This window comes from Psittacula echo, assembly GCF_963264785.1.
Source record: "Psittacula echo genome assembly, chromosome: 1".
Taxonomy (NCBI): domain Eukaryota; kingdom Metazoa; phylum Chordata; class Aves; order Psittaciformes; family Psittacidae; genus Psittacula; species Psittacula echo.
Genome location: NC_137735.1, coordinates 53,801,437 through 53,826,795, shown reverse-complemented (window position 1 = coordinate 53,826,795; position 25,359 = coordinate 53,801,437). Strand labels below are relative to the sequence as shown.

Here is a 25,359-nt window from a genome sequence, read left to right as displayed (position 1 = left end):
AATGACAAAATTTGTATCAAAGAGTGTGGAGTTTGTTTGTAGTTAGGGGCATTTTTGATTAGGTCTGTGCACAACCTCATGCTATTGTGTTTTTCATGCCAGGAGAAAACAAAAACCTGGCTATAGGTTTAGCTTATCCCTAATCCTAGCAACCACACTGCAGATTTTACCTGGGCTGATCCATATCCCCTTCTGGACCTCTCTGAAGAGAATGGAGAGACTCTAAGAGACTCAGGCTCTTCATATTCTCTGCTCTACCTTCCCTACAATTCAGCGTGTCAGTCGGTTCAGAGTAAATCAGATTGAACACAAAGCCTTTCTTTGAAATACGAAGGTAGCAGAAATTTTATGGAAATTCCCACTTGCTGATCTGGATGCTTGGGGGTGAATTCAGGGCTTCCCTTGCCTCATTTTCAAAGGACTTAAGGACATCAGCGAGACACCTTTTGTTGGCTTTCACCCTTCCCACAGCAGCCCAGAGCTACACTGGGAGAGGGAGTTTTTCCACCCTGAACCAAACCTGAGTGCACTGAGGTTTGAGTGACTAATATCAGTGTACTGTCACCTTGCTGCTCAGCTCAGTGGCAGCTGGGCCAAGCACACTTGGCTGGATCCTATTCCTTCCATGTCAGCACCCCTGCTCAGTTCAGATCTATGAGAGTTTCAGGGGTGCTTGTCAGGAAGGGGGTCAGGTATATGTGCTTGTTATCTTTCTTACTTGGCCTTGAAAACCAGGTTTGGATCTTGGCAAGTGAATCCGTGTGAAAAATTTTGTCAGTTTTGCGGCACCTGGAAGATGTACAGGATAGTTCCCATGAATGAGCAGAAGGTGATTCAAGGCAGTTTTTGCCTGTGTTTAGCTCTAGCTGTGTGAGTGTGCAGGTTTACAGCTTTGCAAACGGCCTAGCCTAAGGCCTCCCATCAGATTTGCCACAGTGTGAGCTGACGACACCAGTCTGCAAAAGGTGATGTTAAATGAGTGACATGTACACAGCACTTGAGAGACACAGTAAGGGAATTCTGAGCAGCGTGTGCTACACAGAACACCCCCTGTGCATGACATGTAATATTTGCAGGCTAGCTTTTAGAGAACAAGTTTCAGCCCATGAATCAGCTGCATTGTTCCCCCAGTGACTGCCAACAGCAACTTCCCATTCAGGGAATGCAACTCCATAGTAAATGCTAAATACAAAAGTCAATATACTCTACACCGGAGTGATGCGGGGAGGGAAATCCGACCAACAAAGTTCCATGCCATCCCCAAGAGAAGTAAAAATGCATAACATCATAGGAAGTCGTATCCTGTATACAGTGCTCATGTCTTCCATTTATTTCCTTCTCCAGAGATCTCTGGTCAGAAGTCTGAGCTGCTGAACCACTGCCCTTCTTTTCTCTGTGTGTAGGCATCACCGATCTATTAAAGGCCCAGGAATCAAAATGTGGTTGGCTTAAGGTTCTAAGTTTGGCATAAGGTAAGTGCATAGGTAAAGCAAAAGCGAGCTACCTGCTCTTAAGAAACAGTAGTTTACTGAGTGTGGCTATATGGCACCATCTGTCCATGAGTTATTTTGCCACCAAACCACAGTAAACACAGTTTGAAGACCCGGGTTCTGAATGTATAAGTGACCAGTAAAAATAAAGCGTAGCCTTTACTGTATGCCCAGCTCAGGAATCAAAGAGCAACATTTCAGCAGACCCCCACCTGCCAGTTAAAATGCAAAAGTTGGGAGAAAAGCGGGTCTGTATTTTTAGCATCTTTACTGCAACACGCCTTCGTGATGCCCTCTGCTGTCCGGCACCTGTGCAGCAACACTTGCATTCCTTTTCCTCAAGAGTGCGCAGTCCTCCTTGTGGTGAGTGTTTGGAATGGAATACTAACTTAGCCCTCAGGTCTTGTACAATTGCAAGAGAGGAGACGAGCAATTAGCAGCGTGAGACTAAAGAGTTATTGCGGAAAGATTCTTTTCCTGGAAAAAGCTGATGCTGAAAAAAGCTGAAGCTTTTCCTGGAGAAAGCAGAGCTGCAAAGTGACGAAACGGCACCAGCAAAACTGTTGGCAGTAAGTATTCTAAAGAATCTTCCTGCTGTGAGGGGAGGAGGCTTTTCCTGTGCTTGCTTGTTGTATGGTGTGATGGGTTGTCCCCAGCAGCTTGAAACAAAGTGCATTTTATTGCCATTTTCATTGGGTTTGATAATATTTCTTGCTGGCAAAGCACAGGGACATGACAGAGCTGAAAGCAATACAGTTATAACTCAGTTATATCTCCCTTCCAAGCTCCCATTCCTCACATCCCTCTTTTTGCTTCTGTGTTGCCCTTCCCAGCAGTTTGAGGCTGTCGACTCAGGTTACAGTGTTGAGAAGTGAGAGAGATACAGTGCTGAAATGGAGAGTTGTGACTTCTTCCCTTACCTTTTCAGGTGAGAAGTGTTACTCCGAATCCTTTCAGCAGCATCTGCACATCCTTCTGGAAACCAACATGCAGAGTGGTTTCTCAAGTTGAAAACCAGAAAGGCCATAAGATACACTTTATGTTATATTGGGTCCTGGGGCCTTTTTAACTCTAAAAATGCGCAAGCGATATTGAGAGATCTCTAAAGGACTGTATTTCTTTCCTTTTTGGTTTGCTTTTACTACCTCACGTAGAACGTCAGTGCAGTTATTTGCTGAGATCCATAATAATCTGAAGAAAATCCTGGAAGATGTGTTTCATAGATGCATGCTTCTAGTGGTGTGTAACCACTTCTGCAGAATGTGCCTTACAGATGGAGTTACTGCCGATAATGATGGAATTAGTAGATGTCTAGTAAGCATATAATCTCTAAAAGCTATCAAGATGCAAGGGTAATTAGGAAGGAGACACCTTGTGAGGTGTGGTGACTAACACACATAAAAGGGAAGAAATACTTGCCTTCTAAATGTATGTTCATTGCCCTATGTTCTCCTTAGCTGGACCTGAGCTGTGATGATACAGCACCCTGGCTGAGACCTCGCACCTTCAACAGCTCAGTTTCCTCTCCTCCTGCTGTATAATATGGCAGTTTGGTGCCTCTACACACGTGTCATGGACTGTGGAGAGCCTAGCTGCCTCTGCATGAAATCATCAAGCTTTGTAAGGGAGGAGCTGACAGATGTGCTCCTTGTGGTGGTCCCAGTTAGCACATGAGGTTGGTCAGCTTCTTGCTGATGGAAGACTGTGGCCACCAGCTGGATAGCTGTTTCTTACAGCGCAGGTCAGAGCATTGTTTATTCCTGTGCAAAAAAACAAAGGATACAGTCTGTACTGCAACAAGCACATGCAGTTAACATAGATCTCCAAGGAGAGCCTGTGCTGGGAGAACGGGAAACGGCTATCAAACCTGCAATTTTTATGTAATGATACAGGCTTTACGGAATGGTGTGGAAACAGTGAAGAAACAGTGAAGAAACTTGGCAGACTTGAATAGCTGAGGGCTGTAAGCAGTTACAGAGGACAGTGTGATTAATCACTACCTGAACGGTGATGATGTTCCAGCTAGAATGCGGAGAGTGGCCAGGGAGGGTGAAGCACACTCTCTTAGCAATGCCAGTCGTTCTTTGGCCTCTCTTAAAAAGCTTGTGGTTTCCAGTGAGAGTCGCAGCATTTCATGAACAACTGGAATCCTCCTTTCTTAGCCAGGGTAAAAAAGAATTTGATAAACCACCATTTTTGTCATTAACCTGAGTCAAACTGGATTTCACATGGCAGAGAAGTAGATGATGAGGATTTTCAGAACCTTGATTCCGTTTAATATCTGACATAAAACAAATACTAAAAAGAAGGTTAACACACGGCAGAGCATCACGGTGTCTGTAGAGCACCATGTTACTCTTATTAAATGCTGCATTATGTAATATGTTGCTCCTGGAGAGGTACAAGAATTATTTAGGTGAGAGTGAAATAGAGAAAACAATGGTGACAACCTGTCTCTGGCACTTAGGGTGCACTTGTGAGCACAGAAGGAAAGAGGAAGGAATTATTTTGGCTCAAAAGAAATCCCAGGCGGTTGTCCTGGGGAAGCAGTTTTAGTTGTACCTTGTAAAGTTCAGTGCTGCTAAGCTTTATGTTACCGCCCTGAGATGGTTCATTGCTGAGGACAGGTAAAGATGCTTAATGGATTGAAATGAAGGTCACGGCTTTTCTTGATGCGATGCTTCTCTTAGACAGACCCAGGAAATGGGAGCAGTGGGTACTTTTGCATTAAACCACATCAGACTTGCATTTCCTTTGGTGCTTGCCAGGGCTGTTGTCCAGGTTATCTTTGTGGTTCGTCAACAACTCTTCCCTTTTATATGGCACGCCATCCAAGGATGGGGAATGTTTCTGGAGAAGTAGTACTTCTCCCCTGAGGAGCTAAACTGAGAGTAGTGCTGGTTGCCCTTCCACATGTTGTGGTTGAACCGAGGTTCACAAAATGACTTGAAATTGGTGTTTGTTGCGTAACCTTTCTTACTCTCTTGTGGAGTGTCTTTCTGCAGAGCAGGTTGGCTCTTCTGCTGACGGCTTGAGGCCAAATGCTGGAGGTGAAGTAAAGAGCACGGACTCGGAGAGAGTGAAATGGAGTGGAAACTTCAATTCCTGTTTGTCTTGTCATTTTTACTTATTCCATATGCAGTTTGGAGAAACTGTAAACACAGGAGGATGGAAGCAAGCTGCGTACTGCTGCACCACTAAGTGGCTACCTTGAGCAACCAGTGCTGCTTGTGGGCACTTTCCAGTAGCTTTTATTTCCTTGCAATGCATACTCATTCCCTTTTTTTTTTTTTTTTGTACTCAGCAGAAATGGGAATATGTGGCATGCACAAGAAGTTGGAGAAGAGCAAAAAGTTGCACAAGTGTGGGAAGGGGATTTTTTACACTTGGAGAGGAAAAAGAGGAGTGTGACTGCTGTGGCTCTGCCACTATGAGAAACGTTTGGATAACTTGCAGGCCAAGACGCTATTGAATCTAGAAGGTAGCTGGAAGCAGAAGCTCTACAGAAGGGTCCGTGGAGCTGCTAGCTTCTGATCCTGCAGTATTTTGTTTCTGTAAAGGACTTTCATCGATCCTTTATAAATAAAGCCAACAAGGTTGGCATGAAGTTGTGGATCTCATTCCTGATGATTCCTCTGTGCCTATGGATGGGGGAAGAGCACTAGAGAGCCAGAGTTAAACAAAAATACCTGCACCTTTGCTACATGTAAGAGACAGCAGGGCATTGTTGGAAGGAGGAATTCAAGAAATTCGAAGGATGAGGGAGGAACTGCAAGGTAGAATTCTTTGATGCTGCTGTTCAGTTCATTTTTGCATCAGCTGTGATAACAGAATGTCTTCCTGGGGACCACGACTGCCTCAGTGATCTGTGGACAGCGCCAGCTTGGGTGGGAATGTTGATCTGCTGTAGGATAGGAAGGAGGGGTCTGGACAGGCTGGATCAATGGGCTGTGGCAAATTGTGTGAGGTTCAACAAGGCAAAGTGCCAAGTCATGCACTTTGGTCATGACAACCCCATGCGATGCTGCAGGCTTGGGAAAGAGTGGCTGGAAATCTGTTCGGTGGAAAAGGACCTCCGGGTGTTGGTCAACAGCCAGATGAACATGAGCCAGGTTGTGCCCGGGTGGCCAAGGCCAGTGGTATGCTGGGTTGTACCTGCCTGAGGTTACATACATCTGCAGTATTCCTCCCTGCTTCCTATTCCTGTACCCCTTCTTGAATGAATTAGTGATACAGGTGAACCTGAGGGAGCACTGTATTTAGTAAGTGCTAGTCAGGTTATATAGAATTATAAAATATGATTCTATATGCAGTCTTTAATGTCTGTTTAATTTTATATGCAGTATTTAATCTCAATACTCATATGCAGAATTTAATCTCTTTTTTCTTCTTTCTGAAGGAAAAATGTTGTTTTCAGAATGCTGGGCTATGTTTGTTTTGCATGTCAAGGTTTGGGCAGTGGGGGAGCCACAGGGGCGGTTTCTGTAAGAAGCTGCCAGAAGCTGTCTCATGTCCGGTAGAGCCAATGCCAGCCGGATCCAAGAAGGACCCACCGCTGGCCCAGGCTGAGCCCCCCAGCGAGAGTGGTAACACCTCTGGGATAACATATTTCAGAAGGGGAAAAAGTTACTGCACAAGAGCGGATGCAGCCAGAGAAAGGATTGAGAATATATGAGCAAAACAGCTCTGCAGATAGCAAGGTCAGTGCAGAAGGAGGGGAAGGTACACCAGGTGCTGGAGCAGAGGTTTCCCTACAGCCCATGGAGGTCCATGGTGGAGCAGATACGCACCTGCAGCCCGGGGAGGACCCCATGCCAGGGCAGGGGGATGCCTAAAGGAGACAGTGACTGCTGGGAAGCCTGTGCTGGAGCAGGCTCCTGGCAGGACCTGTGCCCCTGTGGAGAGAGGAGCCCAGCTGGAGCTGATCTGCTGCAGGACTTGTGACCCTGTGGAGGACACACGCTGGAGCAGTCTGTTCCTGAAGGATTGCACCCCATGGAACAGACCCACGCTGGAGCAGTCTGTTCCTGAAGGATTGCACCCCATGGAACAGACCCACGCTGGAGCAGTCTGTTCTGAAGGATTGCACCCCATGGAACAGACCCACGCTGGAGCAGTCTGTTCTGAAGGATTGCACCCCATGGAACAGACCCACGCTGGAGCAGTCTGTTCTGAAGGATTGCACCCCATGGAACAGACCCACGCTGGAGCAGTCTGTTCCTGAATGATTGCACCCCATGGAAAGGAACCCACGCTGGAGCAGTCTGTTCCTGAAGGATTGCACCCCATGGAAAGGAACCCACGCTGGAACAGTCTGTTCCTGAAGGATTGCACCCCATGGAAAGGAACCCACGCTGGAACAGTCTGTTCCTGAAGGATTGCACCCCATGGAAAGGAACCCACGCTGGAGCAGTCTGTTCCTGAAGGATTGCACCCCATGGAAAGGAACCCACGCTGGAACAGTCTGTTCTGAAGGATTGCACCCCATGGAACAGACCCACGCTGGAGCAGTCTGTTCTGAAGGATTGCACCCCATGGAACAGACCCACGCTGGAGCAGTCTGTTCCTGAAGGATTGCACCCCATGGAACAGACCCACGCTGGAGCAGTCTGTTCCTGAAGGATTGCACCCCATGGAACAGACCCACGCTGGAGCAGTCTGTTCTGAAGGATTGCACCCCATGGAACAGACCCACGCTGGAGCAGTCTGTTCCTGAACGATTGCATCCCATGGAAAGGAACCCACGCTGGAGCAGTCTGTTCCTGAAGGATTGCACCCCATGGAAAGGAACCCACGCTGGAACAGTCTGTTCCTGAAGGATTGCGCGTTGTAGAAGGGGCCCACACTGGAGCACTTCATGAAGAACTGCAGCCCATGGGAAGGGGGGCCTGTCTCTGATGAATGGGACCCCACGGTGGAGCAGGAAAAGAATGTGAGGAGTGTTCCCCCTGAGGAAGAAGGATCAACAGAGACAACATGTGGTAAACTGACCACAGTCCCCATTCCCTGTCCCCCTGAGTCTTGGTAAGGCAGAGGAGGTAGAGAACTGGGGAGTGAAGTGAAGCCTGGGAAGGAGGGATGGGTGGGGGGAAGGTGATTTTAAGATTTGGTTTTATTTCTCCGTTATCCTGCTCTGATTTGATTGGTAGTAAATTAGACTGACTTCTTTAGTTGAGTCTGCTTTGGCCTTAATGTTGGCTGCTGAGTGATCTCCCTGCCCTTACCTCAGTCCGTGAGCCTTTTGTCGTACGTTCTCTCCCCTCTCCAGCTGCAGAGGGGAGCGATAGAGCAGCTTTGGTGGGCAGCTGCCATCCAGCCAGGGTCAACTCACGACATGGCATAATTTGAAAGTAGATGAGGCTTGGAATGCACAGCAGAGGCACACCGTGCTCAGCTCCACCCAACCCCTCGCACCAGGGCGTTGTGCCAGGTGAGGGCAAGTACATTGGTGCAGGAGCAGTGATGGGCCTGTGCTGGTGAATGTCCATGGAACCCATGGGTCAGGCAATCACACAAATGGAGCAGGTGTTGCACATGGTAAGAAATGTGCATCCTCTCAGGACACTTCTCCATGGCTAATTTTTGTCATCGATATGATCAGCACATTGTCCTTGGTCACTGTTCACTGAAACACTCCAACAGGTTAATGAGTACCTGGACTCTGAAACTACAGGACTGGGGACAGGCACAGCCACAGCCAGTGTGTGTTTCTTAAGCAGCTTGCACAACGGCATGTTTTAATGTGTTAACTGGGCTCTTCCGAGTGTCACCAAAGTAATCCAAAGTAAACCTTCGTGTTCTCACTGCATCCCTGCTGCTATGAATTCAAGAGCCACTCTTCCCTTTTCTCTTTGGAGCTGCAGTATCCGTGGGAGCAGCGGGTTTGGAGGGCAGCTTCCCAGAGAGGTGGAAAGAGGGAACACCTTCCAGCCAAGGCTTTTGCCTTCTTCCCGTGATGTTGAGGACAACCCTAGGGAGGGTATGAAACGGGTGGAGAAGAGTGTGACAAAGGAGTAAGGGAGACAAAAGCACTATGAAGAGTGAGGTTTCAGCAGGTGGCTGGTTTATTTTCATTCTGGCACTTTGACTGACTAAGGTGGGACTCTGAGCTGGGAGGCTTGGCTAAAAGGTCAGGGCAGCGCACTTGCAGGAGCACTTCACAAGACCAGCTTCCAGTGCCTGGACAGGATTTGGGGTATCAGCAAGCTGACTGCTTAGCAGCTGACTGAATTCTCGGCTCAAGGATTCGGTGGTGGCAGGGTTTGAGACAGACACACTGGTCAACATGAGCACGGCAGGCAAAGTAAGGACAAGTTTCTATTAGAAGTTTCTTTCCTGCAGCTGAGTAGTGCATGTGTAAATGCAGTTTCTTTGCTGGGACACCCTTAGTTCTGGTGCTATAGCACAGATGAGAGTTTAGGAGGAAGCTGGTGCAGGAGAGCAGCCCTTACCTGCAGGCCACTGTACTCTCCTCTGAAATGGTTTTACATAAGAAAGAAGATAAAATATAAAATGAAGAACATTACTTGTTTACTTATTTATTTATTTATTTAAGAACTTGAGGTAAGAGCACCAGGATAAGAATAACCTTCCCCAGCATTAGTAAACTATTTTTAACCCCTGATTGGACAGTTTGAAACGTGATGCAATGTAGTAAGTGTTCAGATCAATGTATTTATCAGCTCCAGCAGTTTCTATTCTGAGATCCCGCGGTGGTTTAAGCTATTTTTAGCTTCTTTATTATTCATATCAGCTTGTTTTCAAAAAAACCCCATGGTTAATATTGTGTTACATTTTGGGGTGTAATTGTGATGATGTTAGAACAGTCATTAAATTTCAATATGTGCATAACAACTCTGGAGCTTAAGGTAATGATGATCCAAAGTAAGTATTATATGCATCAGTATGAGCGTATGTATCAGTACTGAGCTGGGACTGAAATGAGTATTTGCATCTTTGCTAGAAAGTGAGAAGAGAGATGTAGGTGAATTCCACTGCTGAAGACAGTATATGTTGCTTCTTGCGCTACCTGAGAGATCCTAACTTGGAGACATGCAGGCAAGGTCGATGGACAGGAACCCAGAACCTAGGAAACGACTGAAGGCCTGTGCCTTGCTGTAATGTGCCTTAAGAAAGTATGGGGATCGGTACTGCTGTTACTGCCAGCTGTCTTCACTATTTTAAAGCCACACAAAACAAGAGGGGACAAAAAATAAATGCTCTCTTTAAGATACCACAAACGCAAAATAACCTGTAGTTCACTTGTAGGTAAATTCACCAAGTTTGGGGTTTTTCCCTGTAGTTTTCTTCCTCCTCCCCTGAAATATGAGCTGGCGTTTCACATGCAGAAATATACGATTCTGTCTGTGTGGTGACTTGCAAGTGCCATTCCCTTTTTCTTTGCTCTGTTTGCAGATTATTAAATGCAAAGCAGCAGTAATGTGGGAAGCCAATAAACCATTTTCTATTGAGGAAGTGGAAGTTGCCCCACCAAAAGCGCACGAAGTTCGCGTAAAGGTACTAAAAAATAAAAATCAAAACACCTATTATTCTGTCTTGCTGTTTATCAGGATCAGTTCTATAGATTTTTAGGATCCAGTCAGAAGACATTCAATAGCTGAGAAGTTCGTATTCAGTAGTTACTATTCAGTAGTTACTATTCAGTAGTTACTATTCAGTATTCAGTAGTTACTATTCCTGTGGAATATGCTTCAAATCCTGAATTTGATCATGAGGGTCTTTTTAAAAAGAAGAAAAGACTTGTTAGGATTAGGTTTTCAGTTTTCTAAGACATTTGTGCTTCTGATGGGCTGAAGAAATCACAGCACAAGGCAAAGATCTGATTCTTCTGTAGTATGGAGCAAGAATTTCTCTTTTACTTTGAGTCTGTGCTAGGAAATAGCTCAGTAGGGTGGGAGCTTCATTTTTCAACTGGGTGCTGAGCATCTCTCACATTTCAGGACCTTTCTCAGTGGGATTCAGCAGCTGTTTTTATTTTAGAGCAGTTTCAAGTGTTAGACCAGTGAGAAGAACCCTCTCGTGGGGTTGACAACTCCATTTGTCAGAACAAAAGCTGTACAGACATACCTGAATGTTTCAAAAGAAATACTGCTACTGTGCTACCTGCAAGAAAAGGCAAATGTGATATAAAATACTATGTATAGCCTCAATTTTTGTATGTATGACATATACGTATATTTAAAATACATAAATAACATATAATAATTAAAATGTAATTATGTATGATGCTATGCCATTGTATAACATGTATTTTATGTAACATATCTCTTATATATTGTAATATCATCTGAAATAAGGAATAGAAAATATATATAATATTTCTAGGTTTATAAATACTATTTGATGGTTAATTTATATTTACTTGATATGATAATCTTTCTACAATATTGCAACCTTTTTCTATTTATGTATGTATCTATAAATATTGAAATATTTTATTGCATTCTGTTCTTCATATATGATTACATTGCTAGAACTTGGGTCCTGCCAGATAATCAATGAGACTTCCTACGGAGCTCAGTAGTGCAGAGCAAACATTCCCAAAGGAGCCTTGCTTTGTAGATTAAAGGCTAACGCAACCCATGAAAATCATGAATCATGCAAACTAAAGTGTTTTCCCTGTAGTTATTATGTGTATATGTGATTTTGGAAGGAAGCAAATCACTTCTCCAAAGGTATGATACCATTTCACTTCCACATATGACATGACGTAGTTAAATGCTGACATATTCTTGTCTTTCTTCTAAATCAGATGGTGGCCACAGGGATCTGTCGCTCTGATGACCATGTGATAACTGGTGAACTGGTTATGCCTTTTCCAATAATTCTTGGGCATGAAGCTGCTGGTATTGTGGAGAGTGTTGGGCAGGGAGTAACCTCAATCAAACCAGGTGTGAAACAGCACTGAACACAAACTCTCTGCTGATTCTCCTATTTCCTGACACTCCTGTCTAAGTCAAAGATGATTACATGCATAAGTGCTTATATTGCAGAGGAGAAAATGTTCCAACTCTGATTTTCTTCAAGGCTATCTTAAACGATGCTACATGGTGTCTACACCTTTTTGTGTTACCATTCTTGATTTATTTTCAGATTTTCTATTCAATTTCTTTGGTTTTGGGAAAAACATCTGCAGCTTGCTTTCTACCTACGTCATGGGATTAAGAACAGATTCTTTGCTCTTTGACACAGAAAATCAGCTATTACAGGTTCTCTAACCCCAGTTTATACAGCTCATCTCAAGAGTAAGTCAAAGCAAAGCACTAGTCAACATGTCAAAACACTTTCTTTCCATTCTCCTAACAGTCAAATAACCCACTGACTTCAGTAGACCCGAGCTCAGGTCTGTGTGTTCCATTACTTCATTTCAAAGATATCAGGGCATGACTGGGGTGCCCACCCTGCTGCAGGCTTTGCTTTTGCTTTGCACAGTACCAGTGCAGGTGAGACAGCACTGCTCACTGAGAGCTGGGTTGCTTTGAAGAGGACACTTCTCTGGACCAGCTGCTCCTCTCCCTACGATCCCTTGGAACCACAGTGGGTAGAAAGAGAAGTTAGTGAAAGATGCTGATGTTCCTCCAACTGCTGCAAGATGAGACAGCATTTCTGTACATCTGTGTGGAACCAAACAGACTCTAATAAGGACTAAATTATTAACAGAAATTATGCAGTGAACAAAATCTGCACAGTAGTGCTTGATTTTATCCAGGCAGTTTGTTACAATACCTAAGTAGTTCATTTTTAACACCTCCGTATTCCCAGTGCCTTTGTACTGACAACAGATATGTAGTCTGTCCAAAGCAGGTTGGTAAGTGAGATAAGAAAAAATTTTACTTGGCCTTTCTGCTTTAGCTCCAAACAAATATGTATATTGCAAATTTCAGTGACAGCTCTAGCTGCTTTTTCTCTTCCATCTGGCTTCATAAATCACTCTATTGTCTAATTCTAGCTGCCACGTGTTTCCGGGTGAAACAGCAGGCCTGAACACACACAAAATCATGTTTCTTGGATGTTGCTTAGTTTACACCTTCAAGTTCTAAAAAGGACTCCCAAGATGTGCAAAGTTTCTTTGACAGAATGATTACTAGGCCTGTGTCACAGTTCTAAGTTAGCTGAGGGCCGGGGCAGAGGGGGAGCGTTTCATGTTCTGTGGGTATTTTCCATGTTTTAGTGGTAATCAAAGATTTCCCTTGCTTTTCAATGTGTCAAGGATTAGCTACATTTTAGAGCTGCCAAATCACAAATTGATCTCTGTTAGGGGTTACCTGTTTAGAGATTATGAGGGATTTACCACACATCATTGCTGTGGAAAAGGCATAGCAGTAAAAATTGCACTGGGAAGCTGTGTGCTATTTTGTCCATCATGTAAGAGTGCTAGAGAAAGAGAGATGTCTTATCTTGTGTGTGTCACTGCTTCTCTGACAAACATTTTACCTGCTTTACTCCAATGCAAGAGTAAAATAGGAAAGAGACTCAAGAGGGTTGGTAAATTAATGCTCAATTTCCCATTCTCTGTATGCGCAATTTACAGCCGTGTTATCTTGGCCCTCCAATCTCCTGTTGCAGTGGGTGCCAATTTTTATCTCAGTTTCTTTACCTGTGTATTACTATTTTCCTTTCAAGTAGAAGATGCAATAAACTGCTGAATGAGTACTTCGGGAATGTCAGTAGCTAACGGAGTTCTATGACATAGCTCAGATTCAGTTCTGTGAAAGACACCAGGAGGTTTGTGTATTGAAATCAGTTGTCATAACTTTGCCCTGGTTACGTTCTTTCTGACAGAGAGAGATGGTGTATCCTCCACGGGCAGCAGAAGGCAATAAAACCAACACTGCACTCCTAGCACACATTTGCTTAGGGATTAAATACATTTGCTCCATGTTTTTATGTACATGCTTCTTTTTTGCCTTTTTAAATCCTGTTATTACTGTATTATTTCTAGGAGATAAGGTTATTCCAGTCTTTGTGCCATACTGTGGGGAGTGCAGCTGCTGCTTAAGCACCAAGAGTAATCTGTGCATCAAAGCTAAGTGAGTTTTCCTTGGTCACCTACAACCCTTATTTGACTTTCTATTTATACAAAGCTGATCACACTCAATGGATTTCACTTGCCATCATTTCTGTTCATCTTTCAAACAGCCTTTTTCCGGGTACTGGATTAATGCCTGATGGCACCACTAGATTCACCTGTAAAGGAAAAGCAATTCACCATTTTATTGGTACCAGCACCTTCACTGAATACACAGTACTGCATGAAACTTCTGTAGCCAAAATCGATTCTGCTGCTCCTCTGGAAAAAGTTTTTGTAATTGGCTGTGCATTTTCAACTGGTTATGGGGCTGCTGTGCAGACTGCCAAGGTAAGTATCATGGTGGGTGTTTCTGGTAACTCATGACGGCCTATTCAGGATTGTATGGATTGTATGGCCTGCATGTGGGGTATCAGCAGAGCAGCCAGGAGGTGTAGACTCTGTTGCAGAGTTCAGGATGGAAGGAAGATACTTGTGTTTTGCCTACTTCAGTTTCTGTGTCTCTAAGGTACTGAGAAGCCTTCAAATCAAAATCCAGTAAAAATGCATATTACCATCTGTTAATTTTTCTCTCATGGCTTTATTACCCCTAGAAAAAACATTACAAAGGAGATGATTTGTTTTATTGTAACTGGAATCTAGGAAGCCTATATTTGCAACACTCAGAAATCGTAGCAATACACAAATGTGACTTTTACAGGTGTCATTGTCTCCAGTGGCACTACAGATTTTAACACCACTGGAATATAAAGCGTTGTAGAAAAAAAAACATGTCTCTGAACCTAAAGCTTGAGAAGAGTGATGAAAATCTGGTCTCAGAAATGTATTTTAGGGACAATTTATCTTAGTCACATGTAGGATTATAACAGTATAGCTGGCTGCTGCACTAGTAGGCATGGATGTGCAAATTCCTTCTCAGCAGGTAATCTCTAAATTACAAGAAGTAGCTTAACTGAAAACATGTTGGTAGTAAGAAAAAGCATTGTACTTTATAGACTGTTAGAGTATGGCATGTTTGTCTGGGTATTACAGGTGGAACCAGGCTCCACCTGTGCCATCTTCGGCCTTGGAGGAGTTGGCCTCTCTGTTATCATGGGCTGCAAGGTGGCTGGAGCTTCCCGCATCATTGCTATTGATATCAATAATGACAAGTTTGCCAAGGCCAAAGAACTGGGAGCCACAGACTGCGTCAACCCTAGAGATTTCAAGAAGCCTATTCACGAGGTGTTGATCGAAATGACTGGCCAAGGTGTGGACTACGCCTTTGAGGTTGTCGGCCATATCGAAACCATGGTATGCAACCAAAAGATGTCATCAAATGAGGCATTAGTGTGTTAGGTCTGTCTTTGCTAACCCAGTAAGCACCAAGGTTGAGGAGCTGAGAGCCACTGGCAAAGTGTCAGGCTACCTTCAAACCTCGTATGTCCAGCTGTCTGCCATTGAGATGCAGGGGCATGCTCAAAACCTTAGGGCAGAGAACTTGAGCATAGTCCCGTGGCCTAACCAGGGTGGCTAAATTTCACATAGCCCACTGTCTGCTTTCCAGCAGTGGCTTATCGCTGATGTCTAAGACAAAATGGGGAGGGAGAGCAAAGCTAGGACATAGCTAACCCCTGACAACAAACACAACGGTGTGAGCAGATTCAATGGACACTGTTTGATGTGGTTTCAGTTACAAAAAGTGAATTGCAAGCAGAGCCCTGAGAGGAGGAGGAATGCAAACTTGGGCCTCAGCGGCAAATCTTGTGTGACTGTGGGTGTCCCTCTGTTCCCAATGCAGACCTCAGCCTTGGCCTGTTGCCATTACAACAGTGGAGTCAGTGTGATTGTGGGAGCGCCCCCTGCAGCACAGAAGATCACTTTTGACCCCATGCTCATCTTCACTGGTCGCACCTGGAAAGGCTGTGTCTTTGGAGGTAAGGGCTTGGAAAGAAGTGATTTAACTGGCTTGGGAAACTTGCAAGTTACCTGGAATGAAATAGCGTATGTATAAATTCATTGCTTAGGTTGTCCTACTGGAAGTAATATTGATGGCTGTTTTGCTGACAAAGAAGCACAAAGGGAACTAGTTATGGAAACTATTAGTTAATGGTGAGAGAAAGAGAGAGAAAACCAGAGATGGAGGTGGGAGAGAAGAGACAGAGGAAGAGTAGAAGACAAAAAGATAGGAAAAAAAATAGTGGGGAAGCGGAGAAGGGAAATAAAGGGGGCAAATGAGAAAAAAAAGAAGTGAGGGAGAAAGAAAGGTAGAAGGAGAGAGGAAAATGAGAGGGAGGGGAGGGAGGAGAAGAGATAAAAATAGAAAAGAAAAAACAGATAAGGAGAAAGAAAAGGGAAAGATAAGAGAAATGGACAAAGGAAGATAAAGCTTGACAAGCCCAAGCTCGCTCAACACAAAGCTGAAGGCCACCGAAAACTTGGCTCCAGCAGCAGGTTTTCTCACTCCCAGCCACTTCCTCTTATGTATTCAATAGACACCTGAATAGAACAGCAGAGACAAATCAGGTTCCTCTGGAAGGACATCTGACTGAGACAGTTTTATCTAGTACTGCTTGAAAGAAAAAAGAGGCATATCTACCCCATGCCCCCCTCAGTTTTGATCAGTCAATCCAGTTTCCAGTTCCCAACGTGGATGTCCCCACTCTGGCTTTTGTATGATGTGTGGTTTAGTGAGCAGCAGACGTCAACAGACAAGTTGGAACAGTATTTAATGTGGGGAAAAGTTTGGATTCTGTAAAGATTAAAATTTTTAGAGGTCTGCCACCAGTAAAGCACTTATTGGGCTTGTTGTATGTAGAACAGCTGCACTTCAACCCATGTTTTCTGCTGGCCCTCTGTGTTACAGGGGTAAAGACATGCTGCAGCATTTCATCATGCTGTTCTCTTATTGAAAGTTTACCTAAAACTTTAAGCTGCCAATGGGTTTATGTATTTCCCAAGCCTTTAATGTTTCATTTTGCATTATCTGTGGGTTTTTTCAGGCTGGAAGAGTAAAGATTCAGTCCCTAAACTGGTTGCTGACTACATGAAGAAAAAATTTGTTCTGGATCCATTAATAACTCATAGACTTCATTTCACTAAAATCAATGAAGGAATTGATCTGCTAAGGACAGGGAAGAGGTAAACCATGTTTAATTGTAAAAGTTCTGTATAAATAACCTAAAGCAGCCGTATGGTAACGGAGAGCGTGACTTCACGGTGGAGAAGGGGAACGGCAGCACACTACATCCCTTAATCTTGCCCAGTATGGTTCCCTGGGTTGCAGTTGTAGTGATACAGGCAGCAAAGCTTCAGCTTTGGAAATACATTGAGCCCTGTCTTTCCTTGTAGAGGAATTTTCACATTTTAGTTTGAACAAAGACACTGGGTGGCAGAGGAAGAAAAGACCCCAGCAGTGAGGAAGTCTGTGCTCACTACCTGTTGGAAAAGAGCACACAAACAAGGGAGCTTGGGAATGCCAAGCTGTGGAGTGCCAGGGTCAAATGCGTCACATCTGAAGAAACCTCTTAGGCTGAGGAGCAGGAGCACAGAAATAGACAATATTGACTAGAAGAGCAAGTCACCATTCCTGTGGTGAATTACAGTCCCAGTGCAATTAGTCCTAAAGTCACTGGGTAGTTTACCCTGAATTCTGGGGCTTTTCACGAAAGAAAGTGCTTGATGTATACAAACATTGCAAACTCAGAATTTAGCTCTCATGCCTTCCTCAAATCTTGTGAGAGTTCAGCTCAGGCTCTGTTTTCATGGAGTGTTGAAATTGGAAATATTGTTTGCCAGAGACATTTGACAAGATTTGCATGGGAATAACTGGAAATTCTCCTTGGCGGAAGTGGGAAATACATGTGTGTACCTCAGTGCGTGTGGGGACTACCCTTTTTGTAAGGTCTAGCTGTGTATAACTTACGCAGTCTGGAGAATTACATTCACGTTTTCTTTTCATTGTCATTTGCTGGCAGTTATTTTAGGTGTTGCTTGCTCTAAATGTATAAAGCATGTAAGAAAAGAATTTAGCCGCTGAGGTTTGTTCTAAGGTTCTACCTACACAGCACGCATGTCATTTTTTGGCTGTCCTTATTTTAGATGAGCTGTAAATGCCAGTTTTAGGTCTAGTGTAGCAAACGGGAAAGCCATGAGGACAGAGACGCTATCAGCTTTGCTAAAAGACTGGCAGTCCACCTGAAGACGGAGGCCTGTTGCAGCTGACCATCATCACTAGAAGAAACACTTCAGTGTTTCAACACAGAACGAGCTGTGCCACTCAGAGGTTACCCTTAAGAGCCATTTGTAACTGCAGAGACGTGTGTCAGCCCCGCTCTGAGGACTTCCCAGGCTCTGTCTGGTGATGAGTTGCCAGGAGCCCCGAGTTCATGACTGAAGGCTATGCAGTTTTGCATGAATGTTGTTCTCCGCAGCACAGTTTGCACATCTGCTTTGCAGTGGTGCTGCAGTGGGGGCTGGGGTGGGCAAGGAGGGAGTACCCTGGCTGACAGCATTAGCCTGCATTAGCAGAGAAAACAGCAGTGTTTTTCTGATGTTAGCCCAGGGGCTTATCTACTGCCACTAACTTGTCCCTTTATATTGCAGTATTCGCACTGTCCTGGTGTTTCAGGATTCCTAATTGTTAACAGCAGATGGCTTAGCACCAGTACAAACTTCATTATCCTCCAGTACAACTGGTATGAAACACAAGCCAAGATGTTTCTGAAAGGTCCACCACGTCCCCTCGGAATAAAAGGATCAAGCTCAAACGCCAGACTTCAAGCACAGTGTTCATAAATGAAATAATCTTTTCTTCTGCCTCTTTCTACTGATTCTTGCTTTAAATCCTCTTTACACAGAAGAAATTGTGCTGCAGTTTTCCTCTAATGGCGTATTATGAATGACAGGACTTGCTGCTGTCACAGGTGTTAGAAAAGGTTTGGATTTTTTAAATGGCCTTTAATACGCACTCTTTTAATAACAGCAAAATGAAGGGCCTTTATAACACTGTGGCTCAGCACAGTAAAACTTTAGTCAGAACTGTGTGTCCATCCTGAATGATTTTAGCATTCCATTACTTGACAGGCAAGGAAATTACTGCAGAGATTAAAAATCATGGGGACCTTGCATTTGAATTAAAAATTTCAGTTAAGGATATTTCAGTAAATCAAAGACTTACAGCCTGAAGAATGTCTCACCACCAAATTAACACTTCCAGGCATCTCATATGAAACTGCTGTGGTGCTGTTCTGTGGTGGTGTTCTTCTGCTTGGTTGCTTTTACCTTTGTATCTCTTTCTTAGGAATGCTCTAGTTGTTTTACCAGTATAGTTTGAGATCTTTGGCCAATTTATACAAGTGCCTCTGGTGCTTGGGAGACAATGTGAAGAAATATGAACGTGCATCAAGTATTGTTATTTGTTACCATTAAATAAAGAGGCAGTGTGTTAACCTTTAAATGTAAATACAGAGTAAATGGGAAGAAACACGTGACTGGTAACAGTTTGCACGTAGTAGAACACAAAGCATCTTACTGCTTTCTGCGTTTGCAGCGAGGAAACAGGAGAAGAGGCTATTTCTGTCTTTGGTATATGTGATCAGCATTGACTTATCTCTTGAAGTTCTACTCAGAGCTTGCAGGCTCTCGTGGGCATGGTGGCTGGGCAGCAAAGCCTGTGAAGCAAGGGGACTGTGTGCTAATGATGACTGACGTGCTTATGTCACCAGAAAGAGTCCTTGAGCAGCCCAGCTGGGTTAATGGTTTGGGGATGAGTTCACCCAGAGATTAGACTTTAACAGAAGATCCTTAAACACGTGTATGTATAAAACTCCGTTCACGCAGCAGTTCAGACCCAAACTTCAGTCATTTGTTTCTGTGGGGTTACCTGTGCAGTCAGGGGCAAAGACTTTGTCTGGCCCATAAAGTAATTCCTTTCACATGCAGTTCAGTTGAAGAGTTCTCCTCTCTTTCAAGGCAGGTTGTGTGAGAACCAACAGTGTGAATGGGATCACTGTTCAAAGCAGAATGAGACGGGATTTAATTCCACTTCATGTCATCAGATGTCATCTGTGGTAGCATGGATTCAGTACAAAGAAAAGCTTAATAATATTTCAATTTTCAGAGTATTTTAGCAAAATGTTTTCTGTGGAGGCCAAGCTACTTTATTGTATATTTAAGTCCTAAATTAAACAGAAGCCAAAGGAAGGCTGTTTTAACCTAGCTTGTGAGGACAGAAAGAAAGGAGTATGGAGAGGTAAAGTACCCTCCATATGCCAGATAAAAGCTTTTTCCAAGGCGTTCTCTACTGCATTAAGGGTAGAGGGTATAACAGCAGTCTTGAGGGTAGAAGAATAAAACCAAAAATATTGCCAGGGGATAAAGTACAAGAAATCTCCTCGCCTCTGTCCTCTTCAGGATCATGCAAAGCCCATCTCTGTTGTTGCAATCTGCCAAGCATAGTGAACACCTACTGTTAGTGTCTTTATTAGGACAGTTGCTGGCATCCAAAACAATGAACACATAAAATCATTCTTATTAGGGACATTTATAAGGCAGCCATCCAATTCTGCATTCACAAGGAGGAATGAAGTGGCTTCTGACTGGGGAATGACGAAATAGTTGACACTACCAAGAGTCTTCCTCCCTGCAGATCCCCACCCACCCTCAGGTAAAGATTGATTTGTGTGTTTGTGCAGTTGTGAATGGCGTGTTTCTGACACACTTCCCAATGGCTCTCTGATGCTGAGGTGCTCCAGGTGGGATCAGGGCCACATGCAGCGTCTTTCTGTGAGTCCCCATTTAGGATCTGTCTGTGAATGAGCAGGATCCACACTCCCCAACAGATACGTGAAGCATCAGAGTAGGAAACATTGTTCTCCACTGATTCTCACATAGTGTTAGAGCTTAGTGTGGAAAGAACCCAATACTGAACAGACCGTCATTTCAAACATTTAAATAATTTATTTAAATAATATAAAGTATTTAAAGTTTTCTGTTTGTGACTCTGTACTGTTTTCTTAAGAGATGACAGTCACACTCCATTTCTCATTAAGTGTTCCCTTGGCAGGTCTTCATGTTGTAGAAGTAACACAAATATCAATCAATCTTTGCTTCTAGAACCATGTAAACTAGCACTATGCAGAAGTAACGTATGATGTGAATAATCCTTTGGCATTTATTTTCAGTCAGATACTCTGAGCTCACACTTACACAAATGTTACGAGAGCCCTGTCAAATGCACCAGCGGGACATCAGTGTTTTAAATGGAACCTAGTTCCCATAAAAATCCAATATATCGTGAGATTCTTCTCATTTACACCACTTTAGTGAAACTGTTGGTGATGTGCACCTCTAGCAATATCATTCATATAAATGAAGCTGCTCTGGGAGAGGACTGGATTGGAGATTAGGAACAGTTTCTTCCTCGAGAGGGTGGCCATGCATTGGAACAGGCTGCCCGGGGCAATGGTGGAATCAATGTCCCTGGAAGTGTTCAAAAACCGCGTAGATGTGGCCCCTCAGTGACACGGTTTAGTGGTGGACTTGGCAGTCCTGGGGTAATGGTTGGACTTGATGATCTCAAAGGTCTTTTCCAACCTAGCAGATTCTATGATTCTGTATCAGTAGCAGTATCTGGTAGAGAAAACTTAGTGCAGTTTGTCCACCGACTCTTTTGGTGTTGACACCACTCCCATGCCGCCTAGTTAGCACTGCTGCCTGAACCTCTTTCCTTTCCCCATACAAACTTCTAGCACCTCTGTCCCCCATTCCTCATAAATCATTACCAAATACGTTGTTTGTTTAAATATTCTGTCAGCAATGTGTAGAGGGAAGCCATGTGACTCGCCTTCTCTTTAAATTACTGAAGATCTTACTATCATTTGTTTCAGAAGAGATTTATTCCCCCCCCAACCTCAGAAACTAGATTTGCAACTCAGGAAATCTGCAGATCTAGAGACAGAAGAAGATTTGGTTGGTCTCATTATTTAACAAATTTATTTGATATTTAACAAATTTATTTGATATTTAACAAATACGCATTAAGAATTAGCATGTATTTAAACAAGTGCAGCTCACACATATGGGATGGTTAGCACTGAAAGGTAACAAGGGACGGCAGGTAGTCCCTTATTATTTGAAGCATTTTATACAAAGCAGTAGATAACTTTGTTAGTACCGTGTAACATACGTGGACGTGGTTTCATTTTTGCAAATGCTGTTGGACTTTTAATATATTTTCAGCACCAAGTTCCACGGAATATTACAGCACAACCGTGCAAACTCTTCCGCAGAGAACAGGGTTGTCACTGTGAGCAGGTCATTCTGTGAGCAGGTCACTGCCCCTCTCAGTGCTGAACATTGGACCCAAAACTCTATAATGCCTTTTGATCTCTTTCGAGCAACTCTTATCTCAGTCCATAGCCCTTTGAGCTTCTGGAAACCCCTCAGCACGATCAGCAATTACACAACACCACATGAATACACAAATGAGCTATCAGAGGTTAACAAATTCCATCTGCTCCGACAACCTACAGTAGCTTCTGCACACAGAACTCACTCTGGCCTGCAATGAAAATTACCTGTAATTCTCCTAGCTACCTTTTAAACTTAAAACAAAAAGACTGCAGGTGATGAGATAACACCAAGATAACTTCTTCAAGGTTACAGTGGAGTGCTAGCAACTTCCTACGGAGAAAACGTTGTAAGAAGTTCCTCCCAATAAATAATGTTTCCCTAATACTGCATGTGTCTGCACAGCCTTAATTTTATAGTAATGACAAGTCTCAGAGAAAGTAATCAATTAGCCCCGAAACTCTGTAACGAACACAAACACATAACTAGATCTGTGCGGGATTGGGACTAAAACCCAAATTCCTTCTTGAAGGAAATCTAAACCTAGATGAAACAAAATCGCTATAAAATAACCCTGCCTGAAGTCAATTGTAACTTGAACTGTTACCAGTTCCTTTGAACTGTTGCTATTTATCCACCATGTATAAAATGATACATCTTCCTTTTCCAGGTTAAGTAAAAGTGGCTCATCCACCTGAGTAAAGGCTGGTAATTGGTGTCATTTTGGCACATCATGATTTCAAGTCCATTGGTGTCCCTATACACTGCCAGAGCCCTTTGGTGGTGTGGCAGCCAAGTGTCCTTAGTGACACCACTTTTTGTTAGTTTGTTTATAATTTATAATTCATACACTTCACGACACAAGATCTTACAATCGACCGTACCTCAGTTTACAAAGGTATGCGGTATATTTACTTATGTGAGAAGTGTTCTACTTGATAAGCAGCAAGTGACTTTTTCCTGTTGGGAAGTGGAGAGTCCTAATTTAACTAGTAGCTTGCAATTGTCTTGATGCCATTTTCCACTTACCCCTAAGTGAAATCCCATAAATTTAATAGCTTTGGCACTAGCTAGTTCTTGAACTTGATCTTTTCAATTGTAGTATTTCTTTACTTTTTCTGCTGCTGCATCCTCCAAAGATGTAGGTGTAGGACCTTGCACTTGGCATGGTTAAACTTCATAAGGTTGGCATCAGCCCACCTCACAAGCGTGTCGAGGTCCCTCTGGATGGCATCCCTTCGCTCCGGCGTATCAACCGAACCACACAGCTTGGTGTCATCAGCAAACTTGCTGAGGGCGCACTCAATCCCACTGTCCATGTCACCAACAAAGATGTTGAACCAGACCGGTCCCAACACCGATCCCTGAGGGACACCACTCGTTACCGGTCTCCAGCCGGACATTGAGCCATTGACCACAACTCTTTGCGTGCGGCCATCCAGCCAGTTCTTTATCCACCGAGTGGTCCACCCATCAAATTGATGTCTCTCCTATTCAGAGACAAGGATGTCATGTGGGACAGTGTCGAACGCTTTGCACAAATCCAGGTAAATGACATCAACTGCTCTGCCCCTGTCCATCAGTTCCGTAGCCCCATCATAGAAGGCCACCAAATTGGTCAGGCAGGATTTGCCCTTAGTGAAGCCATGCTGGCTGTCACCAAGCACCTCCTTGTTTTTCATATGCCTTAGCATGCCTTCCAGGAGAATCTGCTCCAAGATTTTGCCAGGCACAGAGGTGGGACTGACTGGTCTGTGATTCCCCGGCTCATCCATTTTCCCCTTCTTGAAAATGGGGGTTATATTTCCCTTTTTCCAGTTGTTCAGGAACTTCACCTGACTGCCATGATTTTTCAAATATGATGGCCAGTGGCTTAGCAACTTCATTCACCAGCTCCTTCAGGACCCACGGATGGATTTCATCAGGTTCCGTGGACTTGTGCACGTTCAGGTTTTTAAGATGGTCTCGAACCAGACCCTCTCCTACAATGGGCGTAAGGTCTTCATTCTCACAGTCCCTGCGTCTGCCTTCCAAGACTTGGGTGGTGCAGTCAGAGCCTTTGCCAGAGAAGACCGAGGCAAAGAAGTCATTGAGAACCTCAGCCTTCTCCAAATCCTGGGTAGCCAGTTCTCCCGATATATTCCAGAGGGGGCCTGCGTTGTCCTTAGTCTGTCTTTTATTCGCAATATACCTATAGAATCCCTTCCTGTTATCCTTAACATCCTTAGCCAAGTTTAATTCTAACTGGGCCTTAGCCTTCCTCACCTGGTCCCTAGCTTCCTGGACAACATCCCTGTATTCTTCCCAGGCCGCCTGTCCCTGCTTCCACCTTCTATAAGCCTCTTTTTTCCTTTGAATTTTCCTCAGCAGCTCCTTATCCATCCAAGGAGGTCTCCTGGCCCTCCTGCTGCACTTCCTTCTAGTTGGGATGCAACACTCCTGAGCTTGGAGCAGGTGATCCTTGAATAACAACCAACAGTCTTGGGCCCCCCTGCCCTCTAGGGCTGTATCCCATGGAACCTTACTAAGCAGGTTTCTGGAGAGGCCAAAGTCTGCTCTCTTGAAGCCCAGGGCAGTGAGATGGCTGCACGCTCTTCTCACTGTCCTGAGGATCTCGAATTCGACCAGCTCATGTTTGCTGCAACCAAGGCTGCCCTGGAGCGTCACATTTCCAACAAGCCCTTCCCTGTTGGTGAGCATGAGGTCAAGCATGGCACCTCTCCTTGTCGGCTCCTCTATTACTTGCAGAAGTAGTCTTCCACACAATTGAGGAACCTCCTGGATTGCTTGTGCCAGGCCATACCATCAAGAGATATCATCAAGAGATATCGTAATACCGTATCGTAAAGAGATATCTCTATTATCTGCATACTACCTGTTACTATATGTGAAGGTGAGTGGGAGATGCTTCAGTGGCTCTGAAGGGGGTAGGGGTCCATGGAAAAGAGGCTCTGTATTGTTTGGGGGTGGCTGTTGCGCAGGAGTAACTTCTGATAGAGTGGGGAGTTGGGAAGGTCTGTTGTTTCCACTGCATGCTCGCAGTTGTTTTTCTTCTCTGGACGTCTGTTTCTCAGTGCTGAGAGGAGACATTCTTTCTCCCTTTCTGGAAAACATTTTGAAAAAGAAAGCTGTCTATTACAAAGCTAGGCTTAGGATTATGTTAGACTGGTTTGGCTTTGTTCCATGTGCAGCTACGAGTACAGAAGCACATCTACTCTGTAGCAAAGAAGCCTCCCTGGACAACTCGTTGAACAGCAGAGACTGTTGCTTTGGAAGTTTCTTCTTCCTTCTTCTGTAAGACTATTCTTCACCCACTCCTCCAGTAGAATTACAAGCAACAGTAAATGTTCATAGTATTAGAGCTGGCCGGAATGGCTTTGTTAAAATGGTAACATACTCTAGGACTGACTTGTGTTGCCTCTGTGTGCTTCAGAAGGGACACAGAGCTGATAGTGGTGTTTCTTGGGAGTGCCAGTACTGTTGGCTTGC

At 44.1% G+C, this 25,359-nt stretch overlaps 1 protein-coding gene across 1 annotated transcript; it reads left to right on the top strand.

Annotated features, from left to right (window-relative positions):
* Positions 1-8,775: 8,775 nt before the first annotated feature.
* On the top strand, positions 8,776-18,157 carry LOC308231217 (alcohol dehydrogenase 1-like; the record flags this gene model as incomplete). The annotated part of the gene is made up of 9 exons (XM_080636392.1): positions 8,776-8,793; positions 9,906-10,007; positions 11,263-11,401; positions 13,453-13,540; positions 13,650-13,869; positions 14,572-14,832; positions 15,320-15,455; positions 16,521-16,659; positions 18,124-18,157. 9 exons carry the CDS (start codon positions 8,776-8,778, stop codon positions 18,155-18,157), a joined length of 1,137 nt encoding a protein of 378 aa, XP_080492518.1.
* Between the last annotated feature and the right edge of the window lie 7,202 nt (positions 18,158-25,359).